Source organism: Cuculus canorus, chromosome 14, assembly GCF_017976375.1.
Source record: "Cuculus canorus isolate bCucCan1 chromosome 14, bCucCan1.pri, whole genome shotgun sequence".
Lineage (NCBI taxonomy): Eukaryota > Metazoa > Chordata > Aves > Cuculiformes > Cuculidae > Cuculus > Cuculus canorus.
Window position 1 is genome coordinate 19,603,886 of NC_071414.1, and position 12,734 is coordinate 19,616,619.

The following is a 12,734-nucleotide window of genomic DNA, read 5'->3' on the forward strand; positions in this document are numbered from 1 at the left end:
AGCATACTTGGCACGTGGCTTGCACACCAGGCTCATGGCTTGCGTGGTGGGCTTGTGGCTAACACGCTTTGTTCATGGCTAGCAAACTTGGCTTGTGGCTTGCACACCACGCTTATGGCTTGCATGCTTGGCTTGGGGCTAGCGCGCAGCAGCTTGCATGGCATGACAGGTTTGCCTTGGGGTCAGTGAGGAGGGCTGGAGGCTTTTTCTTACAAAAGAGCCAGAAGAGGGACCGTGCAGTAGGTGCAGATTACTTTTGAGAAGCTTTAAGAATATCTCAACCCCATGAGAATGGAGCTGGTGGCTTCTGTCCTGCCTGTCAGAGGGACCCTGCTGTCCCTCCCCGGGGGCTTGCAGGGAGCGCACAGCCTGAGCCTGCCATTCCTTGCAGTTCCCTGCCGCGGAGGAAGGAAGGGGCAGGAGTCTCAGTTCCTGTTGTCCGATTGAGCATTAAATATAGGCTATTAAGCAATTTTCTTTGCAGGAAGTGTGGAAATACCGCTCCGTGTGAGCACAGCCTCTGTCAGACACCCAAAGTGCAACTGGCCTCATCAGCATCCTTTGCGTTCCCCATTTGCAGCAGCATTAACCCTTCACTCCCGGACTTGTCAGAGGGTTTGTCTTTCACTTGCACTGCCCGCAGCCTCCTGCTGCTCCTGCCTCTGTCCTACGTGTCCCCAGAGAACAGCTAAACCAGAGCTAGTTTTGCTTTTTCCCAGCTTAAATAACAAGCTGGCTGCAAACTCAGCTTTGGGGAGAGCCCCTGCTTCCCGAGCCAGCAGTTTATCTTTTTCCCTGGCCAACCTGCTGGTTCAAACATACACAGCTGCGGTCCCTGACGGGCAGCAAGGCTGGGCAGGAGGGGACATTTGTCTTCTTGACATCTCATTTTGATGTGTTCTGTTTCCCTCTGTCTCCTGTGGTCACGTTTCCCAGCCATCCATCCCAGCTAGGAAAAGCATGCGAATGAAGGGGCTGCAATCTCTTCTCCCTGCCGTAGAAATCTGGATTTAAGGGAGAAGCTCCCAGCTGTGCCTCTGCCCAGGTTTTCAGGTTTCAGTGCATCTCACCTCTGTGGTCCCTTTGGGAAAACCTCTTTTAAATACTGAACACAAAGAGAGGGTGGTGGTAGAGGCACCACGTAGAGGTGAGATGTCCAACTGAAGGATGAAGATGAGGAAGGAGCTGGAAGCCAGTGTTGAGGACAGAGTGAGTGCTGGACACGTCGGTAGGGTTGGGAAATCATAATGTCTTCCTTCTATAAACGGACTTTTTCAATAGTTCCAAATTCCTTTGGAAGGGGCTTTTTATGTAAAAACGAACCACTTCTGTGTCGTTGCAGTAATAGCAGCCACTTCCCAGAAGGAAGATTTGACTCTCAGTAGCTGTGGAGGAGGAGGAGGGATGCTGGGTGGTTTGGAAGGACAGAGGGCAGGAGGGTGAGGTGCACTCTCGCTGCTGATCCCTTGCAGAGCCGCTCCAGGCTGCAGCGGCCTCGGCTTCAGCTGGGTTTGGAGGGAGCCCCAGTGCCTGGAGTTGTGAGGCTGGGACAGGAACGCAGCCAGCGATTACACAGCTCCCTGGCTGGTGGTGGCAGGAGGGGAGATGTGGAGCACCAGGGCAGAAGCGGGCTGACCCCTGAGCTGGGTGTGAGGGCGGAGGGACAGAAAAGGGGGTATCAGGGGCTGCTTCCAGGCGCAGGCAACTGCCCTCTGCCCCGCTGGGACAGCCCCTCTGCGCTCGCCCTGCGGTGGATGGCGAGGGTGCTGAGCATATCTGCTGGGCGAGGGCTGGTGCTGGGGTGTGTGGTGAATCGCCACGTACCCCTGCTCTGGCTCTGGCAGCGGCTGCCTGCACGCTGCGGCAGGGCCATGCGTGGCAGCAGGGCTCCGTGCGATGCTTCGTTCCTCAGAGTGGAGCGGTTGTGTTTTGGGGACGCAGCCAGAAAACCAACTCCTGAACATTTCCAAAGGAACTGTTCACAAGGAGAGCAAGGCTGCAGCTCAGCGCTGTTGTGCAGGAACCGCTCAGGTCGCAGCCCTCATGGAGCTGCCTGGACGCAGAGCCCCTGCCTGCGCCCTCCGTGGCACTCAGCTTTGCTGAGCTGATGGAGCAGCGATGCTGGGCACTTTAGGGACGAGCAGCAAGGCTGGCACCCGGCTGCCTTCTTCCATCTGTGATTATGGCTCTCTACTTACTGCTGGGAAAGACAGGATCAGACCTTGGAGCTCAGCTCCAGCGCCCTCCTTGCCGAGATGGGGCCCTGCCGGTGCCTAGGCTGTCTGCGAGGTCTTGTCTCTCTCTCCGTGATGCTCATCCCCGTCCTCTGCAGTTTTCTCCCCTGTTGCCCCTGGTTCAGGTCGTAGACCCTCTGCCAGGAAGGGAAAGTACCTGGGAAGGGGCACACTGCTGGGCTGCTCCCCTGAACACTTGAGCGGGTGTCGCAGTGAGGAGCCGATACGTCACTTTTAAGAGGGCATTTTATTTTGATTATCGGTTGCTGTGGCTACGCAGCTGGACCTCCGGCATGCAGAGTGTGTGCCTGTTTTATGTCAAGTGAACTTTCCTGATGGGATTGTGGTGTCCCTGCCAGCGTGGGGGTGTGAGCGAGGAGGAGGAGAGCAGCCTGCGGGACGGTGGGGCAGGACGGTCCCGTGCTGGAGGGGAGGACGGGCGGGTGCAGTGAGGCTGGGAACTGCGCACTTAGTTCTTTAGCACAATGTGTGTTGACCAGAGGTGAGACTCGGGTGCGCTCACCGCACTGCGGTATGTGGGGCAGGGGAACCCTGGCTGCCTCAGCAGTTCTGCAGGCGTTACCTTGCAGGTGGGATGGAGATATGCTTTGCTGCTGCTTGGCTGGTGCCTTCTCCATGTGGTTTGTCTCAGATCCTGGACGCAGGTGTGCATGTGGCTCCACAGCAGCTGCACTCCAGGTTCTCCCGAGGTGGCTGCAGCTTGGGGTGGCAGGGACCATCGCTTGCCCTCCCACCCTCCTGGTGTTTCAGCAGCTCGCCCAGGGCTGGTTTTGCCTCCTGGGATTCCTCTGCTGAACACCGCGCCTCCCCTGCTGCCCCTGGAGATCTTCGATGCCCTGTGTGAGGCACGATGGGCACAGGAAAGCTGCTCCAGGCGCGGGGCTGCCCCGGCACTGTCCCTGCTGGCATGTCGGAACCTCGCTGCTTCTGCCAGCACCTCTGTGTCCCTGGATCCATCCCAGCCTGCCCAGCTCCTGTCCGTGCAGAACCACCATCCTGTGGTGCCCCGGACTGGTTGCGTTGCTCAGGCAGAAGGATTTTCCTGGCTCTGTGTGGTTTTCCCTGATGTTGCGGTTACTGATGAAGCCAGCGGGAGAGCTTGGAAGCAAAACTTTCATAGCCCTTGGCGCAGCCTTGCTGTGACTCATGCGTGGGGTCCGGGTGGTTTTTAGTCGTGCATGAGAGGAAGCAGAAGTTTCTGTTGAGCCTTTGTAGGATTTTGGGTTTGCTCCTCCACAGCCCTGGAGAAGAAGCCTCAGGAGCTGAGCTGACCCTCGGAGGAGCCACCCTGCTTTCCCCACATGTCCGTGCTGGCAGCACAACTGCAGCTTTAGCTGCTTTCACTGGAGAGATTTTTCCCCAAAATATAGATGAGAGGTTCAAGCTTTTAGGAAAACAGGATGCTGGGAGTGTCGGTGGCTCTGATGTTGGCACAAGGAAGACAATGGGGTTCCTCCAGGCTGGCTCCTCGCTTGCCTCCAGACGTGTGGTGTGGGCGTGGGTGTCTCTCTCTCCTTTTCTGGCTAATTTTAGCATCCACGCCACCCCTGTGACTTGGCTGCGTTGTGCAGTGAGCAGCTGCCAATGATCCTCCTTTATCGCTGTCGCATGGGGGAATTATCTCCTTCTTCTCCTGCTTCTGCCTTGTTTATTTATAAGCGATGTGGGCCTTTCCTAGTGGGCATCACCAGCTCCGAAAGCTTCTGGGCTTCACCCCAGCTCGTGCCTGGTGTCTGCAGAGCCCCAGCCTACTCCTCACGCTGCCTGGGCCAGGGGAGCTCAGCTCCCTCCGGGGGGTTTGCACCCACACTGGGCAGCATCTTATTCGGAATCCTGCCCAGCTAGTGGGCAAGGGACACACAGCCCATCTGGTTGGTCTGGGGATGTACCGTGCATGATCATAGAATTGTGGAATGGTTTGGGTCGGAAGGGACCTTGAACCCCATCCAGTTCCACTGCTGCTATGGGCAGGGACATCCCACTGGATCAGGGGCTCCAAGCCCTGAAAAGCATCCAGCCTGGCCTTGAACACTCCAGGGATGGGGCAGCCACCACTGCTCTGGGCAGTGCGGGCAGGGAGAGCGTGGCTGGGGGCTGCTAGGCAGCAGGGAGCTGGAGGAGAGGAAACGGCTCCTTAAGTGATTAACGTCATCTTGGTTATTATTCCAGAGGAGGCAGGAGGCCACCCGGCTTTGGGGACTGGCTTAAAGACCCTGATCCCTCTGGTTGCCACAGCAAGGGCAGGGGGGCTGCTCGGCTCTGGGTGCGTGGGCAGTGGGGCGAACTGCACCAGTTGAGTTCAGTCAGCCAGGACCGAGTGGTGGGCAGGATTAGTCCCGGCCTCCAAAAAAAGGAGGACTCTGAGAGCAGCTTTAGTGCTTAGAGAAAGCTTTGAATTCTCTTATCCCACAGGAAAAGCAAAACATTTGGATTCCTTTGTGGTTATCTTTTGGTTGTTGGTGTCTGATTGGAGGAAATGGCCTTTGTGTGCTCACGCATGTTTACCACCTGTGCTTGCAAAGGGGAAAAGCCACTGAATTTATGGACTCTTCACTCTTTTGAGTGAAGAAATGCACAGGGGAATCAGCATCACATCTTCCTTACGTTCTGTGTGCCTGCAGTGCCTCGCGTTGCTCAAGTACAAGTTCCTCTCCGAGCCGGTGGCCTTGCAGAGCCGGGTGTGCATGTGTGTGTGTGTGCAGGGTTACGGGGCCAGTTCGAAAAGCCAATCCTGGATCCGCTTGGGTCACTGCAAGTAAGAACTTAATAGGATTCAGATCTCAGAGAGAATCTGCATCTTGGAAAGCAATAAACCTCTGCATTATCGCCTGTACATGGTGCCTTCCCTCGGCCGGACTGGGAGCCCGTGCAAAGGTGCTGTCTCTTGGGTGGTGCCACTGTGTGTCACGGTTTGCCACTGCCCCATGGCACAAGGCTTGAGCTCCTGCGTGTTTCTCACGGTGTTTTGAGGTTTCATCCCCTGTAGTGTATTTTGGCAGGTGCTGGTGGGACCTCGCAGAGCCACGTCCCTGGGGGGACAGTGCTCTCGGGCTTCCCTGGCACCAGGGAGCCCTATCGGGCAGGTCTCTCCGCAGGGCCTGGCCAACTGGGATTATGCATCTACCTGCATCGTGCTGTTGGTGGGCTTTTTCCTTTTCTAACATCTGTGTTTTCTCCTCTCCCGCTCTCTTGGCAGACCTGTCGGCAGCCAAGCGCAAGTTTGCAGACTCCCTCAATGAGTTTAAATTCCAGTGCATCGGTGACGCTGAAACAGATGATGAGATCTGCATAGGTGAGTGCTCGGTGCTGGTGCTATGGGGAGCCCAGAGGCTGCGCTCCAGACCCCTGAGCTGAGCAGGGCACAGGGAATAAACACACATGAGGGTGCCAAGGGGCCTGGGAGTCTGTCTCGTGGCTTTCCTGCTCTCTGGAAGTGGCATATTTCTCCTGTTTCAACATCAGCAAAGCCTTCCCAAGGAAATCAGCTGTTGCTTCTTGGCCTAAATCTAGCCCTGCTAGGTAGGAAAGGAAGGAAATTGCCCATACGTGAAACCATCTTGTTTATCTGGCCCTTTCCCACTGGAGAGCAAGGGTTTGGAGATGTGGCCATGGTGAATTACACTGCAAGGGGCTGTGATCTGCAGGAGAAGAGCAGCAGCCTCACTACCTGGCTGTGGGAGCAGAGGATCCAGCAGCACAGAGCCTGGCAGCGCCCTCCAAACTGAGCCCGGCTCCCCCTTGGAGCTTGTCGTGGTGCAGGGCAGCAGCTTCAGCTGCTTCACTCCATGTTATCCTGCTTCTGCCACAGCTGAATTTGTAGAGCTTATTGTGCACATCGTCTGGAGCCAGGAGAGCAAATGTGCTTTAGCCTTGATTTAACTTTGCTTATTTATTTGTACCGAGTCTCTCAGAAAAAAATAGCTTTCTCATCCAAGCCCCCTTGCTGCAATGCACATGCTGGTGAGCTGCTGCTCGTGTGCTGAGCGTGGCTGGGGCTGGGGCTGAGCTGTGGGGCTGACCAGCAGGCGGCTGCTGGGTAGGACAGGTCCAAGGTGAGGATGTGGCATTCCTTTCTGGAGGTGGGAATGCGGTGCTGGGGATGCTCTGCTGCTGGTTGCTTCTGGATGCAACGGGAAGCCTTTCTAGGGAGAGAACCCCCCCAGCCAGCCGACCCCCAAAGCCTCTTGAAGCACAAACAAGCAAAAAAACCTTGTTCAGTCTCTTTCTTATTTAAAAAGAAGATAAAATGTTGTTAAACGTTGACTGTGTGTTTCTTCCAGCCAAGTCTCTGCAGGAATTTGCTACTGTGCTGCGGAACCTGGAGGATGAGCGGATGCGCATGGTATGGCGCCGTCCACGGGGAGCGGGATGGGTGCAGCACTGCTGCTGCCGCTGGTGGCTCTGCCGCAGTGAGTGGTGTGTGGCACACGCTGCACAGTGGGTGCTGCCAGCCCTGGGGGCCCTTCCCTTGCCCGGGGCAGAGCTGGAGGGGAGAGTGCAGGGAGGGAAGGGTGGTCTTTGTGGTGGGGCACACTTGAAGAGCATCAACATCTTGTCATGCTGTTGGGAGATGGCCAGCGCTGGTGCTGGTGGGGCTCACCCTCAGCCAGCGCAGAGCCAAAGGGGGCAAAGCCTGCAGGGTTCTGTGGACTGCGGGAGGGAGAAGCTGCTAGGCAGCACCGGGGCGTCTGGAGCTGAGCTGGGCGAAAGGTGATGGGTGAGTTGTGCCTGTCTTTGCCCGGTAGATCGAGAATGCCAGCGAGGTGCTGATCACGCCGCTGGAGAAGTTTCGCAAAGAGCAGATCGGAGCTGCTAAGGTAGGCTGCTGCTGCGCCGAGCCATGTCTTCTCCTTTAATGGCTTAAATTGGACGAGAGAAGATTTAGATTAGACATTACGAAGAAATTCTTCACAATGAGGGTGGGGAGGCCCTGGCCCAGGTTGCCCAGAGAAGTCGATGGGGCTTTGAGCAACCTGACCCAGTGGGAGGTGTCCCTGCCCATAGCAAAGGGGTGGAGCTGGGTGGGCTTCGAGGTAAGGGATGCCAAGCCAAACCATTCCTTGATTCCGTGATTCCTCTGGGAGCCCCTGCTCGTCGGCAGAGCAGCAGCTGTGGCTGCAGGGCTGGGCAGAGGCGCTGTTTGTGTCAGAGGCAGTGGCTGCATGCTGCTGTGGGATGGAGACAGGAAAATAACTCAAGATTCTAAGGTCACCCACAGCCAGGCAACATGTGAGGGCCAAAAATCACATACCCATTGAAGTGAACTTTTTTCTTACTCCAAGAATTAGCATTTTCTCAGAGAGGTTCCCCAACGCCTGAGACCCCTGGTCTGTGATCCCAGCTCCTGCTGTGTCTCTGGGAGTTGGCACTGCTTCTGGCAGGACAGGCCAGCTCGGGGAGGAACTGGTGAGGCTGAGGGTGGCTCTGAGACAGCCAGCCCCCCACCTTTCTTTCCTGCCTTTGTTCTGAAATTGAAACCACTGTCTGCAGCTCTCCTGTTGTTATAACAGCGTGCTGCTGCCTGCAAGAAGCACATGCCAGCCCGGCAGGGCCGTGTTTGCATGGCAGCAGTGTCCTGGTTCACGCAGCTAAAAACCCAAACCACAGAACGGGGGTCCTTCGAGAGGAGCCGGTTATTAGTGGCTGTCAGCAGTGGATTTTGTGCTGGTGGGGCGGTGAGGCTGGGATGAGAGGCGCAGAAGAAAAGTTAAGGTTGACATAGAATCATAGAATGGTTTGGCTTGGAAGGGACCTCAAAGCCAATCCAGTTCCACCCGTGGCAGGGACACCTCCCACTGGATCAGGGGCTCCAAGCCCCACCCAACCTGGCCTGGAACCCCTCCAGGGATGGTGCAGCCTGGAGGAGAACACTCCTGACACAAACAGCCAAATTACTGTGTCATTGTCCTGAGTGAGGCAGGATAAGCCATTGCGAGGGGCGGCAAAGGGTGGGCTGTGAAATTGTGCCTATGTTCTGGTTAGCAAGCACTTTCCTCTCTGTGTTGTCTTTGGGCTGGCTCTGGATCTGGATGTTTTGCTGAGCCTTTGCCTCTGGGAGTAGAGGAGAGGCTCCCCCAGGTCTTGGACTCCAGCAGTGTAAGCTGCTTTCCTGTCGCTGCCCAGTGGTCAGTGATAAAAGCAGCTTCACCCGCTTCCAGCTGGTGCCCCTTGGCCTTGGTCCTGTCTTGCGCTGTGCAGAAGGAGGGGAGCTCCTGCCCAGGACTCGTGGTCCTGCACGATACCATAGGGATGCTGTGGATCCTCACGTCTGCCCTGACGCTGTTGTGTTCAGCATCATCCTTTTTGTTCTATTTTGTAGGATGCCAAAAAGAAGTATGACAAGGAGACGGAGAAGTACTGTGGCGTTCTAGAAAAGCACTTAAACTTGTCTTCTAAGAAGAAAGAATCCCAGCTTCAGGAGGTGAGAGCATCCTTTGGTTTTCCATGTCCAGCAGTAACTGTGGTGAGCTTTACAGAACTTGTAGCATCAGTTTTCCTGACTGTATAGTCAGAGAGATCTCAAAATGGATAGCGATCAAAAAAGGAAAGAGAGTTTATAATTAGAGAGTATAACAGAAAGGAACTGGTTCTGCTGCAAGGCTTCCCTGGTGCCAGCACAAATCACAGATGTCTGTAGTTCCCTTCTCTGGAAGTGGCTGGACTGGCTTTGGGCTTCATGGAAGGCGTGATCAGGCTTAGTGCTTTTAAACAGCTTTGGGAGCCTCTTACTGACTCAGGACATCGTTAGCTGCTGTGCCAAATGCTCTTACTGGATGAGTACACTGAATTTTCAATCACTTCTTCGTAGTTTGGAATTCCCTTCCCTGCCTCAGAGCTGGGTTGGTTCCTGCACATCTTTGCTTTTGGGTGCGATACTGGTGTGTTGCTGAGCCGGCCCTGGGGGAACTGGAAGGCACTGGTGGTGGCTTCTGCACTGTGATAGCTCAGGTGGTGTTACAGGGCCCGGCAGAGGTCGGGACTTGAGAGTAGATACATCTGTAACACAAATAATCTTCTTTCACCAAACTGTGGTTGAAGAGCGGTAAGACTGCCTACAAGCCAGCTTTGTCCCTGCATGGGTGCTCTGGGTCTGTAAATACTTACCGTGTGGAAGCACCCATACGTCCCAAAAGATGGAGAGTCCCACACTCATGGCTTTTACAGAACCCTTTAAACCTCAATTTGTGTTTGAAATACAGTTGTGAGACACAGGGGTGTGGGGATTTCATTCTGGGGAGGGAGGGAGCCACTTGTGGCTGTCAGGTTGCAGCAGTGACTTTTAGGGGTATGATCCCATGCCCTGGCTAGTATGGCCCTACGGGGCATCCCGGGAGCCCAGAGCAGCAGCGTGGTGGGATGCAGCGTGCGATGTGCAGGCAGTGGCTGTGCATGGGATGCGTTGGGTGATGCTGCAATGGGTGTTGTGGCTGCTGGTGCCATCTGCTGGCATCTTCCACGCCGAGCTCGGGCTGTGGAGGCAGGAGCAGGCTGGAGCCAACTGTGCCTGCTCCCAAGCTCGGGTGTCGGGCCCTTTTTCCCCTGGAGCTCTAGAAAGCCTACACTGGTTTTGGTGGCTGCTGCCCTTGCAAGAGCCGTTCAGCGTGTTGGACATGGAACGTGGCTGTGGCTAAATGCTCTGATGTCCTAAGAGCCGAGCATTTGTGCCCAGGAGATTTGGTGTTTTCTATTTCCCAACCTCCTCTTGCTGTCTGCATCTGGAGGGTGATAGCGGCCAGATGTGCGACTGCTGTGGTGAGGCGGGGAGAGGAGGAAATCATGGGAATTTTCTGCTGCTTTGGCTGTTGACCAATTAAATAGCGCATAGAGCCTAGTCTGCTGCTCAACTCCTGGCAAGAAGTTATTGGCTTGCATCATATTTTCTGCTTTTCGAAGCTTGGTTTGCTGAACCCTCCAGCCTGCGCGCCGTGGGCATGCAGCACGAGGGCTGGTGACGGGTCATGGGCAACATGGGCTGTTTCATGGCTGTGTTGCACACGATCAGGAGTGAGCTGCTGTTCGAACACGAGCGGGCATCTGCCAGCTGAGCTTTGTAGAGCATGGAAGCAGCCATTTGTCCAGCCCTGATGAGATGTACGGTACCGCACACCCTGCTCTCTGGAGGTTCTGGCTCTGCCCCAGGCACAGCGAGGGCCATGTTGGTGAGGGCAAGGGCATGCCGTGGTCCTCAGCCGGGACAGAGGAATTTGCCTCCTGTTGAGCAATGATGGTGGTTTGTGCTGGGGGCAAAGCTCTGACCAGCTGCATTTACTGGCAATGAGGTCAGAGGGATGGGGTTAACCCAGACCGACCTCCTCGTGGGCACTGCGGACCTTGGTGACCCCTGGCTTGCTCTGCGCGAGGTCTCACTTGCAAGCGTAGCTGCAGTGTGTGCCAGGGATGGCAGCCTGGTGATGCCGTGTCCCTCTCCCCACTTTCGGGGCAGCAGCTCTGTTCTGCTTGCATGCCAAGGCTGGCACTGGGATCAGGGCTTATCCCTAGTTTTGCTCACTTTAGCTTCAAAGCAGAGGGGATTTGCTGTCTGCTGATCCACCAAGGGGACACCCTTACTGGAGAGGCGAGGGAGGGGGGCTCCAGGCTGTCTCCCATCATGGTGCTTTCCAGAAAATGGAGAATTGCCTTTTATTGTCAAGAATGCAGTGACTTCTCATTTGTCTTGCTTCTAATGCATGCTTTTCTGCACAGCTGTCAGGGAGGTGAGAACATGAGTCATCAAAACCATTTTTTTTAGCTGAAGAAAGAACCTATTCATGTGAGTCGGGTTTATATTTAATTGCCGTGCCATCTGTCCAGCCTTGGACTGGGGTCTGAAGCTGAATTTGTTCTGCACGGACACATTCCTGTTAGACCCAGATGTCCTCTAGTTCCAAGGCCAAGCGCTCCCGATCAGCACTAATGTTGGATTTTCTCCTTAATCTCCCCGGTGCTTGCAGGCAGACAGTCAGGTGGACCTGGTTCGGCAGCATTTCTACGAGGTCTCCCTGGAGTATGTCTTCAAGGTGCAAGAGGTCCAGGAGAGGAAGATGTTTGAGTTTGTGGAACCTGTAAGTGAGCGCTCAGGGTGCCTCAGCCTGCAAAAAAATGGGGACTTGCATGGAGAAGCGGGGGTTGATGGGGAGCGGGGCCACGGTGGAGTGTCTGCGGGTTCCAGCCTCACCTCGTAGCCCCTCTCTTGGAGGGGCATTAGAGAGGAGAAAGCACCTGCGTGAGTGCAGAACCATTAGCTCTGTGGCCACGTGCACTCTGGAAATGTTTCATATTTTATTGAAAAAGCTTCATTCTTCTAGACTTGGATGGGGGGGAAAAAAGCCCTATTAAAAAATGGTCACAGGAAAAGGAGTGCAGGAGTGACAGAAGTAGGAAAAATATGTTTTCTAAGATCTACCTTTGCTCAGGTGCCAAGTCCTTTAAAAAGTGCCAGACCTCCCCAGCTCTGCGCAAAGGTAATTTTTGCCGAGAGAAGAGGAACTCTGAGTTGGGATAGAATGGCAGCGCACTGCCTGCTTTGCCTGACACCTCCCGGCCCTGCTATTAGTGGCTCTGGTGCTTGGGTGGTGTCGGGAGCGCGGCCGGAGGTGGTGGGGGCTCCTGGGGCCAGGGATTGCCTTGGCTTTGGGGGAAGCAAGCACAGACTTGGCTTTAGGATCTGTTCAGAGAAGGTTTTGAAAGTGGAATGAGGAATAGGGCATCTTGCTAGGGATGGGCAGCGGTTGCTCTAAAAAGGGCTGTGGGTCTCTGCTGACACTGTCTTGATTCGTTTTGCCCCAACGCAGCTGCTGGCCTTTCTGCAGGGGCTCTTCACCTTCTACCACCACGGCTATGAGCTTGCAAAGGACTTCAGTGATTTCAAGACAGAGCTGACAATCAGCATCCAGAACGTAAGTGTGCCACGTGCCACTGTCCCCGTGCCTGTCTTGCAGAGCTCACTGGCACTTTTCGTAGAATCCTGGAATCGTTTGTGTTGGAAAGGACTTCAAAGCCCATCCAGTCCCACTCCGCAATGGCTCAGGGGCTCCGAGCCCCATCCAACCTGGCCTTGAACCCCTCCAGGGATGGGGCAGCCACTGCTGCTCTGGGCAACCTGGGCCAGGGCCTCCCCACCCTCAGCATGAAGAATTTCTTCTTAATGTCCAATCTCAATCTTCCCCCTTCCAATTCTCTTTAGTAAATTGCACGACATCACATGCCCAGCCTGTGGGGCAGTTCCTTCCCTGCAGCAAACCAGCCACAGGAGACCCCAGGAGTCGGCCAGCGCAGGCAGTGTTGTGTGCCCTGTGATTTATTGAGTGTTTCAAACCGTTTTACAAGTGTTCCAAAGTGCTGTTCATGCTGGGAAGCACTTTTTGCCACCCCGTCTCCAGGCTGTGGAGCAGAGCCCTTCTGCCAGCTCTGCCCCTGGCCGGTGCACGCGGTGCCTGTGCATTAGACGTGTTCAGGGCTCTGGCGTGTTGGCAGCGCAGC

At 55.4% G+C, this 12,734-nt stretch overlaps 1 protein-coding gene across 6 annotated transcripts in view; it reads left to right on the forward strand.

Moving 5' to 3' along the window:
* Positions 1–12,734, forward strand: part of ARHGAP26 (Rho GTPase activating protein 26) — a 200,940-nt gene that overhangs the window by 65,842 nt on the left and 122,364 nt on the right. For all 6 annotated transcript variants that reach the window (XR_008452247.1, XR_008452248.1, XM_054079751.1 and 3 more), the window contains 6 exons: positions 5,452–5,547; positions 6,536–6,597; positions 7,001–7,072; positions 8,575–8,676; positions 11,207–11,317; positions 12,047–12,151. Coding sequence is in view for 4 of the 6 variants with exons in the window: in XM_054079751.1 (XP_053935726.1) it covers positions 5,452–5,547; positions 6,536–6,597; positions 7,001–7,072; positions 8,575–8,676; positions 11,207–11,317; positions 12,047–12,151 (548 nt within the window). In the remaining 2 variants the exon portion in view is untranslated. The remainder of the gene's footprint in view (positions 1–5,451; positions 5,548–6,535; positions 6,598–7,000; positions 7,073–8,574; positions 8,677–11,206; positions 11,318–12,046; positions 12,152–12,734) is intronic.